Genomic DNA, 19,767 nt, shown 5'->3' with positions numbered 1-19,767 from the left:
CTTTTCACACAATGTAGTTTTGGAAAACGATTTATAAATTGTAAAAAAATAGTGTACACAATAGTGTATTATTAACAACACACTAACAAGACTTAATATGTGTATGAATAAAATTTTCATGGCCATTGTAATGTTATGTTAGGTGCAGTGTTATTGTTTCGAATATCACCTTTATTCTAAAGACCCATTAAGTATATCGAATCAACTATGTAGTGGATCAAAGTTGTTTTCGCACACATTGCCCGGGTTTTACCCTAATAATGAATTAGGATAATGCTTTATTCTTGTATATGCCAATGAATGTTGTATATAAATATTCATACCTACATACATATAATCTCGTCTTAACGGGGTAGACAAGGCCAACGGCCCATACTGTTGGCTGTTGGCCCTGTCTACCTCGTATTAAGAAGTGATTATTAATGTATGTAGGTATGTATATCATAACTTACACAATCTAATGCTACATACGAGTATGTGTTGCTTTTAATTAAGACATGCTGTTGGAACATCCAATAGCATGTCTTAATTAAAACAAGTAAACAATAAAATGATAAATACATTTATTGCTTCGAATCTTGTGTTGATCGCGTTATCTCCTATATATTCGTTATTCACATAACTTGTCGTATCAAAGTTAGTTCGTATGTTGAGTTCGTCGTGCTGACACAATGCCGCTGCCTAATAGAAATGGTCTTAAAATCGTCTCATTAGACGTTAAAGACGTGAGATTCCCCACATCCCTTGGGGGTCACGGATCTGATGCCTTGGTAAGTACGGCAAATTTTATGTGATTATATTTTGAATGATATGGTACTTTCTTAAATTGTTGATATACCTTCACTCTGACCTAGTAGACCTAAAATAGAGGTCAACCTACAAAGTATTTTTCCATAATATGTTTTCGGTTTCATCAATCGAAGATTTGATACCGACCTTATCTGTTACTTTTGCCATTTTCCAAGCATACAGACCCCAATTACTCATGCGCATACGTGACTACAACCACTGAAAATGGGAAACAAGGGTTCGGGCTGACCTTCACCTGCGGCCGCGGCACGGAGATCGTGGTGCTCTGCGTACGCGCAATGAAGAGATTCATAGTCGGAAAGAATGCCGCAGATATCTTTTCTGACTTCGCTGGGTTCTGGCGTGCTATCACCAACGATTCACAGATGAGATGGGTAAGTTTATCGGTCATATGGTAAATAACAAGAGTTGCCAATAATAACTAAGTCACATTTTTCGTATCTACTTCAAACCGCAGAAGTGTTACTGGAAGATCTTATAGTGCTTTCGGAAATGCTAAGTTTGTTAGGAGTGGATAATTCAAGGTGTAATTCTGACTTTTTGGTGGTAGAAAAAAAATTGAGTGAGAGAGAGAGACAAAGTCTCCTATTTATACCTGTTTAGATTTTTGTACACTACTTTTCTATGTAACTTTGCTTGACACAGATTGGGCCTGAGAAAGGAGTGGCCCACCTAGCAGCAGCTGCCATTCTGAACTCGCTATGGGACCTTTGGGCAAGACTCGAGAATAAACCATTATGGAGACTGCTCGTGGACATGGAGCCAGAGGTAAAACGGTTTTATTTTCTTTAGTGAATTTTATTAAATTTCCTTGTTCATTTACTTATGACTTAGTATTTCTTTTGTGCCTTTGAAGGCAATAACATGAAGCTGAAATTTAAATACAAGTTCTTGAAGGATTAAATCACAATTACAAAGTCCTTCGACTTTTATGAATCTGTTTGGTTTTGGTTGGCGTTAGTTCCTGTATGGTTCATATCATGAGAGCTGTTAAAAATCTTAACTATATTGTTTTTTATACTTGATCGAAGACTGTATTATATACGGCCTTTCACATCATGAAATTAAGTGATCCGCTGTTTAGAACATATTTCTACAAGTATGCAGAGTTAAAATCGTTATCGCTATTAAGTAATAAGTACCTATGACATGAGAAAACAACGCGGGTATTGATAATAATGTACCGACTGTATAAGTCTTATCTGTTTAAAAAATATATAAAACTTACCTAATGACAACGGTTCTGAACCACACAAAGTATTTAGGCGAAATCAATAAACGGTTACTTTGTTGTACGTTGTTTGTTTGTTGTTCATGGTTTGTCTGGGAAACAAAAAACTAGAATATTTTTGAGTAACACTACCTATCACATACTTTATATGAAATTGAATCCCTATTATTTACTATTTATTTTATTTTAGGAATTAGTGTCTTCGATCGACTTCCGTTACATAACCGATGTCATCACAAAAGAGGAAGCTATTCAGATGCTCAAGGCAAAAAAATCAGGAAAAGCAGAGCGAGTGAAATACCTCATCGATAATGGATACCCAGCATATACGACACAAGTTGGTAGGCAGCTAATTGACTTAAATATCATGTAGGTATATAAGTTGAACTAAAATGGCGGCAGACTACGCTGGTGCTTTAATCGCCACCCGTACGCCCTTTAGTTTAATGGTCACCTTTAAACGCATACCCCGCACAGGTTCTAAAAGGCGGGGCCCTAATTGAGCAAATTAAATCCTAGCAAATTGAGTAAAAACTTATATTTGAAACATGGCGATAGACATGCTACGAAAATGTATTAACTTCTAAGGGAAACTAAATAGACCAAAAGGATTAAAAAAATGCATCACCAATATATTCGTTCACAGTATTCTATATATACACACACACTACATACTAACTAAACTAAACATTCGTCACCCGCAATCGGTATGAATTCTAATAATTATTTTACCCTTTTCAGGTTGGATGGGATACAGCGATGAGTTGGTAAAAGAACTGTGTGAAAAGTATTTGAAGCTCGGCTTTACGAATTTCAAGGTCAAGGTTGGCCTTAACCTTGCTGATGACCTCAGAAGATGTACTGCCGTGCGCAAGCACATAGGGAACGACAAAATTTTGGTGAGAAATTTCATTTACACTAATAGGAATTATCCAACCAATTTCAAAAATTCATTCACTTAAAATCAAAATGGACTGAATTATTTTTACGTAATAGACATTCATGCTGGCGAAACCGCATGCAAAGGCAATATACTCGTACCTAAGCCCCATAGATGTGTTATCTTTGAGTTTATAAATGAAACATTTTTTTTATTTACAAATAGAAAGAAGAATAAGCGAAGAACAAATTTATTTGTTCATAGATGGTGGACGCCAACCAAGCATGGAGTGTGGGTGAAGCTATTGAATGGATGAAGAAACTTGCGCACTTGAAGCCTCTGTGGATCGAGGAGCCCACTTCGCCTGACGACGTGCTCGGTCACGCGACCATCTCCAAAGCCCTTCGGTAAGTGTTATTTGCATAAGACTCAGGTACAAAAGTTTTGTGGTTTAGAACTAATTTCTTAATCTCACTCTCAACTCAACGCCTGATTTTATTTATAAGAAACGGCGGTGTTGGGCATTGGTTACGGTACAGAGATACATCTGGAAGGCAAACTCCTAAATATAAATTTTGTTTTAGAATGAATAAAATTGGATTCTATCGATCCTCTCTTTTTATTGCAAATGCTATTCTTATTTCTATGCAATCAGACAGAAAAAAGGGAACCTAAAAATTGTTATGACATTTTTATTTTCAGAATTATATAACTGCATTAGTTCCTCCATTAAGGTTGTTCATAATTTTAGGCCGTTGGGCATCGGCGTGGCGACCGGCGAGATGTGCGCCAACCGCGTCATGTTCAAGCAGTTCCTCCAGAGTGGAGGCATGCAGTACTGTCAGATAGACTCCGCTCGCATCGGAGGCATCAACGAGATCCTCTCGGTCTACCTCATGGCTGAGAAGCTGAAAGGTACGGCGGCATTGTTGTTTAGGCAGCGCTCAAATATTTAGTTGGCTGGTTGGTTGGTACGTGGTTGGGTGATTTGTTACTTCGTGTTTGGTTCAACAAAATAACGACAGATTATAAAAATCTAAGTAGGTAAATATCAAGTACTAGCTGTGCCCGCGACTTCGTCCGCGTGGAATAGTTATTTTGGGCATCATATTTAGTTTTGCAAACATCCTCCTCGTCTTTATCAATTATAGCTGCTAATTATTATGCGACTTGGCGACGACTTGGCCCACATCATTACCCGCGACCGAACGGAGACCGTATATATGCGTTTAGGGTGAGAGGTTGTGCGTTTGTTTGTGCAAACCAATGTTAGCATATATCTCCAAAACTACTGGTCCGATTTTAATAAATAAAAGGTCAGGCGGTCACGCGTATTAGAAAGAACGCTGGTTCGCCGTATTAAATGTTTCGCTGCAAATTGCTTATAACGACTATATCTCAAAACCTATTCGTCTGATTTATATACTGTAAATGGCAATTTTAGTCTACATGAAAAGCCGAAAGTAATAAACATATTTATTTGGATAAGGATTAATACTGAATTAAAGAAAATTGGTTTCAAAATAACTCATGTTTATAATGAAAAAATAATCTTAAAAAATGAACATAAAAGTGGTTATTGTAAGTAAACCTTAAGAGATAAATATATGCTCTCGCGGACTTTTTTGTGGCAAAAAATGAGTACTTCACGTCTTTAGTACATTGTTTTACTATATGTTTGTTGGTTTGCGCAGCGTTCGCGTGGAAAGCTCGCAGATGGCCGACTCATTCAACTTTCACCTGCATTGTTGACGTTTCCCGTAGGAAATCCGGGATTAAATGTAGCCTATAGCCTTCCTCGATAAATAGACTATCTAACAGTGAAAGAATTATTCAAATCGGTTCAGTAGTTTCTGAGATTAGCGCGTTTAAACAAACAAACAAATAAACAAACAAAACAAACTCTTCAGCTTTATAATATTAGTATAGATTATTCATATTTTGGTAGACTTAAAGGTCTGGTTCTTAAAACAGTTTTCGGCTTGTGCAGCTCTGAAATACAACCGATGGAAAAAGAGGGGTGTCATCCCTCTTTTTCCATCGGGGATTGATAAAAACAAAGAATCACGTTACAGATACCTCTTAATTTCAGTGAAAGTATGCCCGCACGCCGGCGGGGTAGGTCTCTGTGAGATGGTGAACCACCTGCAATTCTGGGACTACGCGAGTCTGTCCGGGACCATCGACGGCCGCCTCATCGAGTACGTGGACCAACAACACGAACACTTCTACGACCCATGTGTCGTGGAGAATGCGAGATATTTGGCGCCTAAGGTTAGGAAATTCGTTCATTCAAACAACAATTGTAAAAAAAAATATGTATACATGGCATATAAAGCCAAAAACTTGGGTTTCAAATTTATGGTAATATCCTAACCCTAATAATTAACATCTGACGTAAGATTATTACGGCTGGCAACTCCACCGGAAGACAGAAAGAGAGGAGACCACTCGGCATAAAGTGATTGAAATTCATACACAGAAGTACAATATGATCACGCCTAAGTCATCTCAAATTTTACATATATACATACATAAAATCACGCCTCTTTCCCGGAGGGGTAGGCAGAGACTACATCTTTCCACTTGCCACGATCTCTGCATACTTCCTTCGCTTCATCCACATTCATAACTCTTCATGCAAGCTCGGCGGTTTCGGGTACTCTTGACCTGACCCTTTGCTAGGACGTCCTTTGACTATCTCAAATCTTCTTTTAACATATTTCAGAATCCTGGCTACAGCACGCAGTTCTTCCCAGAGACGGTAGAAAAGTACTCTTATCCGAACGGCAGTGAGTGGCAGAGGATGTTTAGAGAGGGCATCTTCCCGCGGCCTGATGAAGCTGAACTTGTCAATGCTTAGTGTTATGTCCTCCTTTCGATAGGCAAGACCAAGAGTCAAAAAATTGAGGTGAAATGCAACGAACTAACCATAAGCTGTCTGGGAGTAGGTGTGATAGACATCAAAACAAAGAATTACTCCAAATCCAACCTGTCTGTGAAAAAAATAAAATCGCCTGCGCAATTGAAAATAAGATTTAAAGTTTTGGGTCTATTAAATGGCCAATAATTTGCTATTGTATCACGTAAACTATCCACATGAATTTATTTTATATAATTGTTACTTCTATTGATGAGAAAAATTTACTATTTTTTATAATATTTTTAAATAAATATAAAACAAATCTATTAAAAAAAGTTTATTAAACCTTACCTATGTACAGTCATAAACACACCTTACATTCAAAACTATGATTTAAAACAACAATTTCATTTATTAGTAGTCAGTCTTAACTAAGCTTTCTTTTGAAAAGCAAAGGCACTAAGTTTGGATTGTTTCGGGGCGTTTGTAATTGGTGGATCCGTGGCGTCACTGTGTTCGTCTAGTTTCCTCTTATTACCGTTGGTGTCGCTAGTCTTAGTCTGCAGACTCTTGAACATTCGGACGGCGTTGCGAGTTAATTCTGACGGAGTAAGGTCGGGACTTTCCTGCTCTAATGCCTTCTTGTTGCGATCGAACCAAATCACGAAGGTTTCCCCGTCGAGAGGTTTTAATGGCTGAAATATAAAATTTCCCTTTTTAAAAGCAATCGGGTGTTTTAATAGACAGTCATACACATTTCTCAAGACTTTTTACGAATTTCGAAGTTGAGTAGATAACGGATTTATCAATTAGTCAAACATGTAGGAAACATGTTGATAATGAGCTTTGTAGGAAAGCCTTAAACATGTGTGGCCCGAGCTTGACATAATGGCCTCTTAAATGCTTGTGCATTTTTGACATGGTGTTGGCATAATTTGTACAGTGTGTACATATTTTATTTTATCTTTATTTATTTGACGAAATATTCGTACATATTGAAATAACTAGTTCTACATTCATTCATGTTTTAAATGTAGACAATGTGCATTCGTCCATGATTTAGTTTAAAAGATCTATATTTGTATAATGACGTCCGATGAAAATGCTGCAGTGTAGTTTGTTCCGCCGCTTCTTCTACATATGCGCTTTGGAGGCGGTAGTAGTTATAATTAGATTTAAGTGATGTGACGTCAATAAGTGATACCTCGTATCCAATTTTGAAAATAAATCTGTTCTATTCTATTGATTGATAATGATAAATAATTTATACTTGATATTACTTACATCTTTATTCTCCGAAACGTCATCTGAAGAGTGCACTTCGACTAAAGTCCTCTCCGTCAAAGTCAGCGGGCTTTGCACATTCTTTGATGCCTCTTGTTGTTTTTTGAAGGGATTTCTTGCGCCACCAGGCGAAGATTTGATAGGCTAGATAAAATATAAGTATTTAAGGTATATGTGATAGCTTTAGAGTTTAGAGTCTAAAGCTATCACATAAACCTTAAACACAGTCTAAAGTTTAGACTGTCCGAGTCACATCTTATGTTTTATCTTCATTTTCTTTTCATTTATTTTAAATTATGGCGTTAAAATGATAAATAAAAGATAAATAAATAAAAAACCTTTCTATTAAGGGAACATTGCATGACAATGTTAAACAGGCGCCTTATACAAAATAAATATAACTTACCACTGGTTTAATTGGCGTGATATTTTCCGTTCTCTTCTCCTTAGCTTTCTGAGGTATAATCAAACTCGCGTTCATATCCTCTGTGTTCGTGACGTCATACGTCTCTTGCGTGTCTAATTCTAGGAAGTGCGAATTTTGAGCTACATTTAACTTCTCATTGTCTCTCTCCCAAGTATCTGCAAGGTTTGTAAGTTTATCTGCCAAATGAACTCGGCCGAGGCGAGATGCGTACTTGGCCGCTAATGGCAGGAGACGATCGTCTTTTAATAATTCCATTAGTTCTAATGCCCGCTGTTCTATTTCACTTCGACAAGCCAACTGTAATGAAAAGAATAGAAATCAGGCAATTGCACAAATACACACACAAAAAAAATTAAAGCCATAATCTGAAAGGGACCTTCATCATCTAAATCTGGCGTAATCTTGTGTTACAAGGTACTAACCCAACTAATCAATTTATTATAAACAAACTTCTACTTATAGATAAACATCATTCATAAAAAAAATTGTTATACAATCATAACTTAATTAAACATTGTTTATATATGCTCTGCATTAATTACGTCATAGAATATAATTCCAAACAATGATAATTCGGAATTATTGCAGATGTGACTTTGTTTATATAATTAAAATTATGTAAAGTTATGTCACGTTTTAGATAAATATCACGCGGGAATAACAATATTTACACGGCAAATAAAAACAACTCTACAAGCGTCAATGATAGTTGCATAAGCTGCTATACCCCGCATTGAAAATGTAACTCTGATCAGATGAAGATTGCACATACTCAAATATCTTTAAAAATACTACATCTTTGAATCGCCATTATGGCGCTGCGTAGATGTGGTATGTATGACAAACCTTTTCCGACTTGAAAAAACTAAATAAGGAGGTTGGTTGCATTTAGAATGCCCGAATACTAACATTAAGGACAGTAGGGAAGGAAGTAATATTTTGATTGGAGGAGAAAAAGTTGAGCAAGTGAAAGAGTTTGTATATCTAGGATCAAAGTTTACATCAGATGGCAAGTGTGATAGTGATATTGAAAGGAGAGTGAACGCGGGGAACATGGTGAATGGGGCTTTGCATGCCTTTATGAGCAGTCAGAAACTATCCAAAAAGGCTCGACTGGCTGTGCACAGGGGCGTGTTGGTCCCGACATTAATGTATGGGAGTGAAAGTTGGGTATGGCAAAAGAAGCACGAAAGCAGAATAAAGGCAGTGGAAATGAAAGCGTTAAGGAGTATATTGGGTGTGAAATTGAGTGACCGGATAAGGAATAGCGTGATAAGGGAATGTTGTGATGTGAAAGAAGATGTAGTTACAGGAATAGAAAAGGGTATGTTGAGATGGTTCGGTCATGTGGAGAGGATGAATGAAAACAGGTTGACTAAGCAGGTCGGAATGGGAAGACCTAGACGAACGTATCTTGATCAAATTAAGGACGTCCTGGTAAAGGGTCAGGTCAAAAGTACCCGAAACCGCCGAGCTTGCATGAAGAGAGTTATGAATGTGGATGAAGCGAAGGAAATATGCAGAGATCGTGGCAAGTGGAAAGAGGTAGTCTCTGCCTACCCCTCCGGGAAAGAGGCGTGATTTTATGTATGTATGTAGAAATCTTTTCTGTTACTCACCGCAAATAGTTTTAGTGAGGTTTCCCTCGCAGTCTTCACGTCGACGTCCGCAGTGGTATGCGCCCAGCGAACTAACTGCTCTTCATATTGAGACTTCTCAGACTCCAACTCGCAGAGGGGTATCTGTGAATTAATAACTCTCTATCGTATACTGAAATAGCACATCAGTAAATAAAAATTGTAAAAGTGAAATCGAATTTTAATCTCCGCCTTTTTAATCGCGCGAAAATGTATAACCGTTTCGCATTTTATTTTTTCTCGAGCAGTAGTCTTACCTGAATCGGCAATTCTGCCACTATTGGTTTAGGAACAGTGAGAGGGAAGGACGTTCCTCTACAGAGTATCGCACGAACTGTTTGCGTTGGTTCACACACCTGAAAAATAATATTAATAAAAACAGAGTTTCATATAAATTTTATGTTTTTCCATCATTATCTCTTATCGTGTATATGCGTATTGCGATTGAAGTATAGGAAAGCTTCACTAAGTCATTTGTCTCCTCGAAAAGTTGTCCTAGACAATTTAAAAAATTGGTTAACAATTACTTTCACTTGATAAAGAAACATGTAAAATTTTCTGCTTAATATTCTAGAGAACTACACATATTGGAATGTATTAAAAAAAAAGATATGAGAAACTGCTACTTACAGAAACAACAAACCAAGAGTCCGAAGCACCTTTAGAATGCGTATTAGTGTCACATACGGGCATCCAAATTCCACTTGCGACGTCATACAACCGCAACACGCCGGTACTATCGTACGCACATGGCGACCCTACATCGGAAGTGCCGAGCCAAGACAGTTTGGAGCCCGAGGTTAGGGGCAAAGGAACAGTTTTACTGCGAACTTGACGACCTAAAATTGTTTGAAGAAAACTTTAATGCTTAGGATAGTTTTATTTGCAGTATAAATTTTTTTTGATGTAAATTAGGATATTCACTACTGACAGGTTTGCCATGTTGGGAGCCCAGAGGTCACCTACGGTCGCAATCCAGGAGGGGATAAGTCAGGTTTCTGCGATCCGTTTGAACTTCACACTTTAATGGAATCTACCCCATATTATATCAAATAGCCTGATTTTGCAGGTTTCCTAACGATGTTTTTTTTCCCTCGCCGTAAGACCACTTTCACCTCCTTGGACTTAGCTTTATATATACTTACCATTGATAGCAACAATATCCATGTTAAGGTGCTGTTCCGAAACCGGTTCGCTCGCGTGGTAGACCGCCATCACGCTCGTGTTGTACGACGCCAGGCACACTGCCGGCCCGGCCAGCGATATCACCTGGAAACGAAATCTTAGGTTACTACTAAGTATGTTATTTGTATATTACTTTATTTTGTAAGTTGGTCAAGTACTTGCTAGATAATGGTCAAAAGGTGCAACCTGCGCTCTAGAGTGGCTAGCGCGCTAGAGAGAGAGAGAGAGCTACCTGTCGCTGCGTGCCCAGCGGCGTGAAGAGCCGCAGCAGCGCGGCGTCGCTGGCGAGCGCGCTAGAGAGAGAGAGAGAGAGCTACCTGTCGCTGCGTGCCCAGCGGCGTGAAGAGCCGCAGCAGCGCGGCGTCGCTGGCGAGCGCGCTAGAGAGAGAGAGAGCTACCTGTCGCTGCGTGCCCAGCGGCGTGAAGAGCCGCAGCAGCGCGGCGTCGCTGGCGAGCGCGCTAGAGAGAGAGAGAGAGAGCTACCTGTCGCTGCGTGCCCAGCGGCGTGAAGAGCCGCAGCAGCGCGGCGTCGCTGGCGAGCGCGCTAGAGAGAGAGAGAGCTACCTGTCGCTGCGTGCCCAGCGGCGTGAAGAGCCGCAGCAGCGCGGCGTCGCTGGCGAGCGCGCTAGAGAGAGAGAGAGCTACCTGTCGCTGCGTGCCCAGCGGCGTGAAGAGCCGCAGCAGCGCGGCGTCGCTGGCGAGCGCGCTAGAGAGAGAGAGAGCTACCTGTCGCTGCGTGCCCAGCGGCGTGAAGAGCCGCAGCAGCGCGGCGTCGCTGGCGAGCGCGCTAGAGAGAGAGAGAGAGAGCTACCTGTCGCTGCGTGCCCAGCGGCGTGAAGAGCCGCAGCAGCGCGGCGTCGCTGGCGAGCGCGCTAGAGAGAGAGAGAGCTACCTGTCGCTGCGTGCCCAGCGGCGTGAAGAGCCGCAGCAGCGCGGCGTCGCTGGCGAGCGCGCTAGAGAGAGAGAGAGCTACCTGTCGCTGCGTGCCCAGCGGCGTGAAGAGCCGCAGCAGCGCGGCGTCGCTGGCGAGCGCGCTAGAGAGAGAGAGAGAGAGCTACCTGTCGCTGCGTGCCCAGCGGCGTGAAGAGCCGCAGCAGCGCGGCGTCGCTGGCGAGCGCGCTAGAGAGAGAGAGAGCTACCTGTCGCTGCGTGCCCAGCGGCGTGAAGAGCCGCAGCAGCGCGGCGTCGCTGGCGAGCGCGCTAGAGAGAGAGAGAGCTACCTGTCGCTGCGTGCCCAGCGGCGTGAAGAGCCGCAGCAGCGCGGCGTCGCTGGCGAGCGCGCTAGAGAGAGAGAGAGCTACCTGTCGCTGCGTGCCCAGCGGCGTGAAGAGCCGCAGCAGCGCGGCGTCGCTGGCGAGCGCGCTAGAGAGAGAGAGAGAGAGCTACCTGTCGCTGCGTGCCCAGCGGCGTGAAGAGCCGCAGCAGCGCGGCGTCGCTGGCGAGCGCGCTAGAGAGAGAGAGAGCTACCTGTCGCTGCGTGCCCAGCGGCGTGAAGAGCCGCAGCAGCGCGGCGTCGCTGGCGAGCGCGCTAGAGAGAGAGAGAGAGAGCTACCTGTCGCTGCGTGCCCAGCGGCGTGAAGAGCCGCAGCAGCGCGGCGTCGCTGGCGAGCGCGCTAGAGAGAGAGAGAGCTACCTGTCGCTGCGTGCCCAGCGGCGTGAAGAGCCGCAGCAGCGCGGCGTCGCTGGCGAGCGCGCTAGAGAGAGAGAGAGCTACCTGTCGCTGCGTGCCCAGCGGCGTGAAGAGCCGCAGCAGCGCGGCGTCGCTGGCGAGCGCGCTAGAGAGAGAGAGAGAGCTACCTGTCGCTGCGTGCCCAGCGGCGTGAAGAGCCGCAGCAGCGCGGCGTCGCTGGCGAGCGCGCTAGAGAGAGAGAGAGAGAGCTACCTGTCGCTGCGTGCCCAGCGGCGTGAAGAGCCGCAGCAGCGCGGCGTCGCTGGCGAGCGCGCTAGAGAGAGAGAGAGCTACCTGTCGCTGCGTGCCCAGCGGCGTGAAGAGCCGCAGCAGCGCGGCGTCGCTGGCGAGCGCGCTAGAGAGAGAGAGAGAGAGCTACCTGTCGCTGCGTGCCCAGCGGCGTGAAGAGCCGCAGCAGCGCGGCGTCGCTGGCGAGCGCGCTAGAGAGAGAGAGAGAGCTACCTGTCGCTGCGTGCCCAGCGGCGTCGCTGGCGAGCGCGCTAGAGAGAGAGAGAGCTACCTGTCGCTGCGTGCCCAGCGGCGTGAAGAGCCGCAGCAGCGCGGCGTCGCTGGCGAGCGCGCTAGAGAGAGAGAGAGAGAGCTACCTGTCGCTGCGTGCCCAGCGGCGTGAAGAGCCGCAGCAGCGCGGCGTCGCTGGCGAGCGCGCTAGAGAGAGAGAGAGAGCTACCTGTCGCTGCGTGCCCAGCGGCGTGAAGAGCCGCAGCAGCGCGGCGTCGCTGGCGAGCGCGCTAGAGAGAGAGAGAGCTACCTGTCGCTGCGTGCCCAGCGGCGTGAAGAGCCGCAGCAGCGCGGCGTCGCTGGCGAGCGCGCTAGAGAGAGAGAGAGCTACCTGTCGCTGCGTGCCCAGCGGCGTGAAGAGCCGCAGCAGCGCGGCGTCGCTGGCGAGCGCGCTAGAGAGAGAGAGAGCTACCTGTCGCTGCGTGCCCAGCGGCGTGAAGAGCCGCAGCAGCGCGGCGTCGCTGGCGAGCGCGCTAGAGAGAGAGAGAGCTACCTGTCGCTGCGTGCCCAGCGGCGTGAAGAGCCGCAGCAGCGCGGCGTCGCTGGCGAGCGCGCTAGAGAGAGAGAGAGCTACCTGTCGCTGCGTGCCCAGCGGCGTGAAGAGCCGCAGCAGCGCGGCGTCGCTGGCGAGCGCGCTAGAGAGAGAGAGATACCTGTCGCTGCGTGCCCAGCGGCGTGAAGAGCCGCAGCAGCGCGGCGTCGCTGGCGAGCGCGCTAGAGAGAGAGAGAGCTACCTGTCGCTGCGTGCCCAGCGGCGTGAAGAGCCGCAGCAGCGCGGCGTCGCTGGCGAGCGCGCTAGAGAGAGAGAGATACCTGTCGCTGCGTGCCCAGCGGCGTGAAGAGCCGCAGCAGCGCGGCGTCGCTGGCGAGCGCGCTAGAGAGAGAGAGATACCTGTCGCTGCGTGCCCAGCGGCGTGAAGAGCCGCAGCAGCGCGGCGTCGCTGGCGAGCGCGCTAGAGAGAGAGAGAGCTACCTGTCGCTGCGTGCCCAGCGGCGTGAAGAGCCGCAACAGCGCAGCGTCACTGGCGAGCGCCACCACACTCGCGGCCGCGCTGACGCACACCGCCTCCTCGGTGTCCGGCAGCGACACCGACCACTCCTTGCTGCTCCCCACCAGCGAGATGCACACCAACTTGCTGGACACACAAAACAGAAGTTCATTAGGAACGTCCAGGAGCCTGACAGCCCAATTGTCGTAAGTATTTACTTCTTATTTCATCCTACTCGTGGCAACTTAAGATTTAACGTATTTATAAGTATAAAGGGACATGTTTCGCAGTCTAAGAAATGTACCTCCCAAATAAAGACTTCATCACTTACCTAGGTGTTTCACATGCTAAAGCTAGCACAGTTGTGGACAAACTAGCCATTGTGTGGTTTAAATAGTTATTTAGATTTATCCCGTGATGCACATTGGTGTCGTGGAACTCAACGTCTATACTAGATTCCCCGTTCTCTAAAGTATGACATCTGACTATGCCCACTTCATTCCAACATAGATATCTGAAAAAAAGACACAAAATTCATAAGTGCTGCATAAAAAAAACGAGTCGGCGTGTCTTCATATACTACAAAACGCCGTATTAATCATTTATAACTATTGTTGTTGAAATAACGTAATAAATAGTACCTAAGCTAGAATTGTTTTTCTTTTTTTTTGAAATCATATACATTCCTTGGTGAATGAACAAGCAACCGTTCACTATATTTGGTCGCAGTTGTCATCCCCAGATGGCAAACATGAAGCCTTGTCCATGCTTCCTACCTATGCTCAAGCTGTGAAGGCGTAGAAGACGGTTGGAAGGGAGGCTGCCGCGGCACCGCGGCGGCGACGGCGGCCACTCGCGACTGCGGCCGCGACTCGGGCTCCGAGGGCAGCCCGAGAGTCTCGTTCTTGATCTTCTCCAGGGAAATGGCGTTGTCGTCGTCGCTGTCGTCCGCTTGGATAAGTTCATCTACTAAGCCGTCATCTGTTGTGCAAAATTAAGAAAAGATTGAGTCTATAATACTTCACTTTATTAAAAGTTATTTTGCAATATTTTTAAAAGCAAGAAGAGATTACATAATACATTACAAACTTATGTGCGAACCATACTTTTAAAATAGAAACTTGGCTATTACGATTTTAGGCAAATGTTGCAGTACACATTTAATTTGTCTTGCAGTTATTTTCATGCTCTGCCTCCTTTTTGCATCTTTCCATCAAGTCAATGATCACTCAGCATAGAAATACCTCAAAGCATACTTCCTAAACTATCATCTACAAGAGGGTCTATAAGCCTATCCCTTAGTCGCCTTTTACATCTTTGGGAAAGATATGGAGTGGTTTAGACAGTAAATTAATCATAATTAACTTGCGTAATTTTTTTTAATCTTAAACGATCCACCAGTACAAGTAATAAAATATTACCATCTGCCCTCTCAACCATTTCAATATCATCTAAATTGTCATCTGCACCAAATTTGCTGCTGTCTTTACCATAACAATTGACTAATGTACCAAGTTGACCAGCAACGTCACAATAAGCAAGGACACCATTGCCTGAAATTAGAAGTAAGTAAGTTTGAAGTATTCTCCATTTCATTAAGGAATGGGTATGAACTTGACTTATCCACTTAATGTTCATCACAAGTGCTGTCGGAGCTCTTTTCCAGAAGTTTCTTTTCCTTACATTAGTAAAATTTACATTTTTCATGATGCAAATGCAAACAAAAGGGGAATAATAATATTTTAAATACAAAATGGTTTTTTTTTGTCAGTCTTTCACATTGAAACCACTGAACTGAAGTATGGAGAAGAATATACATAGTGTGCTTTTCACGCTTGGGAGCCACAGGGGAAAGCTATTATAGCTTGTTTCTGCTTTCACTTTAAAAACTGCTATATCTTAAGGCGCTACATTCAGATTACATGTACCTCGATGCGGGCGAGAGGCTCACCCCGTGCGGGGCTCACCCCCGACCACGCTTACCCCGCTAGATCGCCGCTGCACCGTAGCCGCTGGCGCGTGACCTCACGTACCGAATAAAGTTTGCGAATGCAATGGAGTCCGCATCAGAATATTTTGTTGTTTTTGATACAATAAAATAATTTTACAAAAAAACATACATATATTAAATTACATTATAAGCAATGATATAGTTGCGGATGTATGCAAAAATTTTGTATAAAATGAATAAGTTTGTAATGGTTTTAAAAAAACTACTCGTAATTACTTATTCGATTTCGTTCAATCAAAGGTAATTTACATAGTAATGTATATCATATATTTTTAGGGTTCCGTAGCCAAATGGCTACGGAACCTATGGTTTTCTATATATGGTTTTCTATCTTGGGTTGTCGTTGATGTCGGCGTCGGAATAATGCCATGACTATCTAAGTCCATAATATCAACTGTCGACTCCACACCATCCGCACTTCTCTGTTCGGACATTGTCAACGACGATATCGGAGACAATTTATTTTTCCTAAAAATTAATAACAATCAAATAATGGGATAATGACTGTGATCGTGCCAAATGAAGAAAGCGAAGAAAAGTAAACCCTGCGACGTCTTGCAGCTGAGGAGGTACCCTGAATAATACAGTTACCTAGGAGTAAGTACCTATAGAAAAAGACAGAACAATCATCCAGTAAAAAGTACTGTTTCCGTAGGCAAAGACCAGGGCAACAACTAGTGACAGTATAACCGACGGCGGCGGAGCTGTTGTTTGTTGTTGTTTTATCTATCTATCTACCTACTGCCGCCCCGCCACAAGCCGGTATCAAATGAAATATTTTTCACCTTCAGTGTTTGCGGAGAAAATCTCAGTAGGCATCTATATGTCTATCTATTAGTAAGTGTAATTAGTACCCACCATCTTAATTGTCCCATATGGGAAGCTCTTTCAAGGTTTTTTTTAACATGCTAACATTTAACATGCTATCATGACGTAAAATTATACACCTATTTACACTAAACGAAACAAAAAAACTGTATTAAAAACTAACCTAAACTATCTATAATAGGTATATTTCAGAAAGTACCAAAAAAAAAAAAGTATCAAAATCCACGATCCTAAATACCTACGTAATATCACCCCGTCCGGCGGAAAAGCGACGCGTAAGATTCAGAGATCAACGACACAATTCAATAAGCTGAGCTGACAATTATGTACAGAAATAAATTCAAACAAAATGAATGTGGGAAATTAAATACTTCGCAGAATATTTTTCAACGACGCTCGGAGCGATTGGCACAGGTCCTGCGTCGGAGAATGTGATCCGCGGAGTGAAGGCACGCTTACAAAGGATAGCGCTTTATCCCACCCGGTCGTGTAGGAATGAGACAGAGATAAAGTGTCAACACTCTACTGTCCAGTACTATTGTCGCAACAATTTTAATTCCTGTTTTCATCTATTTAGTTTAATTACGTCTAAACAAAACATCCAATCGAAATTTCATCTTCCAGAAGTTATTATTTTTTAATGATCTTCAATTTGGTACAAAATTCAAATTTTAAATCCTTATAGTTTGAGATAAATAATCGAAATCTAGACTTGTGTTCCTGAATTTTTTTGATCGAGGATTTTTGTTCCAATCGTGTTTTCATCTTCCACAAATATAATTGAATATATTTACTTTCATATCCAAAAATATAGAAACGATGCAAGTTATATTTTATGAGAAAAAACCAAGTGAAAATGACCCAAAATCTATGATGTATCGCCTTAACTATCATAATGTAACAAACAACTTGCCTTTAGGGTTCCAGGCCATAGCAGACACATTATGAGAAGTGGGATGGTCAATGATCCCCATACAAGTGCCACTCTGAACTTCCCACACGGCTATCTGACCGGCAATAGTGCTGCCAGCTAAGTACTCACCACAGGGTGAAAACTGACACTGAGATATTGCACATTTGATCTAAAAGTTTAAAACATATATAAATGTTGAACTATGGAAAAAAAATACTAAGTGAAACATGTGCTTCTTGGTACTTTAATAGAATAGAACCACTTCATTTTATTTTCATGGATGTTATAAAAAGCAACTAAGGAAAAAGGAATACTCATCAAGTACAACATTTACCATGATCCAATATGGGTTAGGTTCCCCTAAAAAATAGCAGAGGTCAATAAAACCTGTTTTATGTAATCTAGGATTGTTGGCAAATGCTACTTATCTCAAAAGAGTTGTGTGTATTCCATTATGTTGGCAAAGTTACTTATTTACCTTAATATGGGATATCATTTAGAATATGGTGAGGACTTCACATGTTTCATATTTAATTGGTAAGTTATAAGATTAATAAAATTTCAAATATAAACAATACCGAGCTGTGAGTGAATGACATTCTTTGCCCCCAACTTTCTGAATCTAGCAATATTACTTCTCTGTTACTTGGGTATGCTAAATATTTTCCTTCAGTTGGTTCAAAGTCCATACGGCCTAAAAAACACAAATTTTATAATTCTATCATAACGTTTGGTTGCAATAGCTTGAATTAATTAAATGAATAATATCTTTATAACTCTACAGTACTTGGTTCATTATTTTTACAGATTCTCTAATAACACAACTTACATAGGGCTTTCGCTGAGTAGAATGTATTTATTTTTTGAACACAGGGAACCTCCTTAATGACTTTCTGAAAAAAAAAATTTTGTTGTTTTATTTAAGTTACATGAAAGTTGCATGTCTAGTGTTATAGTGAAAAATTACTAAAAATTAAAACCATAGTATTGAGAATATTATTAGATTACTGCGTACTTCGTGAATATGATGTTGTAACTGTTGGTTGTGGACACCATATTTTTTTTATATTGCATCTCTATTCTAAGATTTGTTTGACAGTGTTATAACTATAGAAAACTGTGATTTAAGATCACCAAATCATTCTTATAGTTTCAATATGATATTTTTATTGTTTCATTATTATTATGGTTTCTATGATTGTAACTACCTGTGTGTCTATATCCCAGATTCTCATCACACCATCTCCACTTGCAGTGCTGGTGTACTTCATATGTGGACATATAGCTATACTTAGCACAGGCCCCTTGTGTTCACCCATCACAAACAAAGGAGCTCCACCTTCTAAACTACAGATCTTTGCTTCCATATTTTCAGATGAGCAACCAAGTGCCTGTAAATAATTGGATTATAATCTGGATAAAGGCTTATCTATTATTAAACCAGTATTTGTTGGAGACATAAACTACAAATACTTTATTTTATTTAATATTCTACAGGAACAGTACTTTTTCTAGTGTTTGTATAAAAAACTCATTTCATTTATTTCCTTGATTAATTGACCTGAGGCTTGTTATAAATATTTGGTATCAGGCCATATACTGAAGGAATATTATAAACCTGGATATAAAAAGACATTTACCTCAATTTTAGATGTGGATTTTATTTGTGTGACTGGTGCAGTAAAGCGGGTAATAATACCATCTTTATCAAACCCTGGAAAGGTGTAGGCTTGCACTGCATGGCTATCAGTTGCCACAAACAGCCTTTTATCTTTATAACATACTGCAAGTGCACTCTCCCCAACACAGTGTGAGTTTGGGTCATCATCTTCAATATCCATCCATATTCTAACATCGCCATCATGTCCACAAGTTATTATTTGCCTGAAATATAATAACATTGGTCTTAATAACTTATGGTGAAGAAAAACATCGTGAAAAAGCCTGCACACCGAGACAACTGGAGAAACATACATACCTCTTTCACGTAGGGATAGGAAGAGATTACATGAATATATAAGATAACTAATATAAACAAACTGTGAAATGAGATGTGAGAAAACAAATTACCTATTACTTCGAAACTATGACTTACTTTCCATCTTCCGTATAACAAATATCAGTATGACCCTCTGCATGGGCATATCTAAGTGGTTTACTTTCTATTTTCATATTTACTTAATATTATTCTAAGTAAATCTCTGTACAAGTTTGTTGATTTATTTCTCTAAAAACTTAAGAATAAAAAAAATTATCGAAACAAAAACTTCGTATTTTGGCATTGACAGAGTTAATGGCGGGAATTTTTTTTTTTTTACTTATGTCAAAAAAAAAAGGCAAGTACCCTAATTGTTATTTTTTACGGAACTCATCACTTGATTTGATTGGTAGTAGAGATACGGGCCAACTCATTTATTTAAATTCTCGGAGGCTGACGTTTAATTAATTTTTTTTAACTTTATCATGTTCCATATTCTACATTCGACACTAAAATTATTTATTAAACACTGTACGCTATTCG

The 19,767-nt window shown here is 42.0% G+C and overlaps 2 protein-coding genes across 2 annotated transcripts; one reads left to right on the top strand and one right to left on the bottom strand.

Moving 5' to 3' along the window:
• Positions 1–610: 610 nt before the first annotated feature.
• On the top strand, positions 611–6,086 carry LOC106140159 (mitochondrial enolase superfamily member 1). The gene is made up of 9 exons (XM_013341709.2): positions 611–770; positions 966–1,184; positions 1,456–1,578; positions 2,232–2,382; positions 2,783–2,940; positions 3,186–3,328; positions 3,673–3,836; positions 5,014–5,195; positions 5,650–6,086. The coding sequence occupies exons 1-9, from the start codon at positions 672–674 to the stop codon at positions 5,782–5,784; spliced, it is 1,374 nt and encodes a 457-aa protein (XP_013197163.2). The 5' UTR covers positions 611–671; the 3' UTR covers positions 5,785–6,086.
• Positions 6,087–6,108: 22 nt separating this feature from the next.
• LOC106140179 (WD repeat and HMG-box DNA-binding protein 1) lies at positions 6,109–19,538 on the bottom strand. The gene is made up of 17 exons (XM_013341739.2): positions 19,342–19,538; positions 18,887–19,130; positions 18,455–18,637; positions 18,076–18,139; positions 17,825–17,940; positions 17,247–17,415; positions 14,916–15,047; positions 14,271–14,475; positions 13,826–14,008; positions 13,479–13,641; positions 10,278–10,401; positions 9,763–9,971; positions 9,390–9,488; positions 9,115–9,237; positions 7,475–7,792; positions 7,069–7,212; positions 6,109–6,479 (listed from the first exon to the last, which is right to left on the bottom strand). Exons 1-17 carry the CDS (start codon positions 19,416–19,418, stop codon positions 6,216–6,218), a joined length of 2,817 nt encoding a protein of 938 aa, XP_013197193.2. The 5' UTR covers positions 19,419–19,538; the 3' UTR covers positions 6,109–6,215.
• Positions 19,539–19,767: the final 229 nt, after the last annotated feature.

The sequence above is a fragment of the Amyelois transitella genome, chromosome 3 (assembly GCF_032362555.1).
Source record: "Amyelois transitella isolate CPQ chromosome 3, ilAmyTran1.1, whole genome shotgun sequence".
Taxonomy (NCBI): domain Eukaryota; kingdom Metazoa; phylum Arthropoda; class Insecta; order Lepidoptera; family Pyralidae; genus Amyelois; species Amyelois transitella.
This window is presented reverse-complemented; position numbering and strand designations above follow the sequence as displayed.

Coding starts and splice junctions, on each gene's coding strand:
- LOC106140179 (XM_013341739.2), bottom strand. CDS start 19,418: ATGAAAATAGAAAGTAAACCACTTAGATATGCCCATGCAGAGGGTCAT. Junction 15,048..17,246: donor TATGGCCTGGAACCCTAAAG/GCAAGTTGTTTG, acceptor TTCTAATTTCAG/GCAATGGTGTCCTTGCTTAT. Junction 14,009..14,270: donor CCTTCACAGCTTGAGCATAG/GTAGGAAGCATG, acceptor TCTTTTTTTCAG/ATATCTATGTTGGAATGAAG.
- LOC106140159 (XM_013341709.2), top strand. CDS start 672: ATGCCGCTGCCTAATAGAAATGGTCTTAAAATCGTCTCATTAGACGTT. Junction 2,383..2,782: donor AGCATATACGACACAAGTTG/GTAGGCAGCTAA, acceptor TACCCTTTTCAG/GTTGGATGGGATACAGCGAT. Junction 3,329..3,672: donor ACCATCTCCAAAGCCCTTCG/GTAAGTGTTATT, acceptor TCATAATTTTAG/GCCGTTGGGCATCGGCGTGG.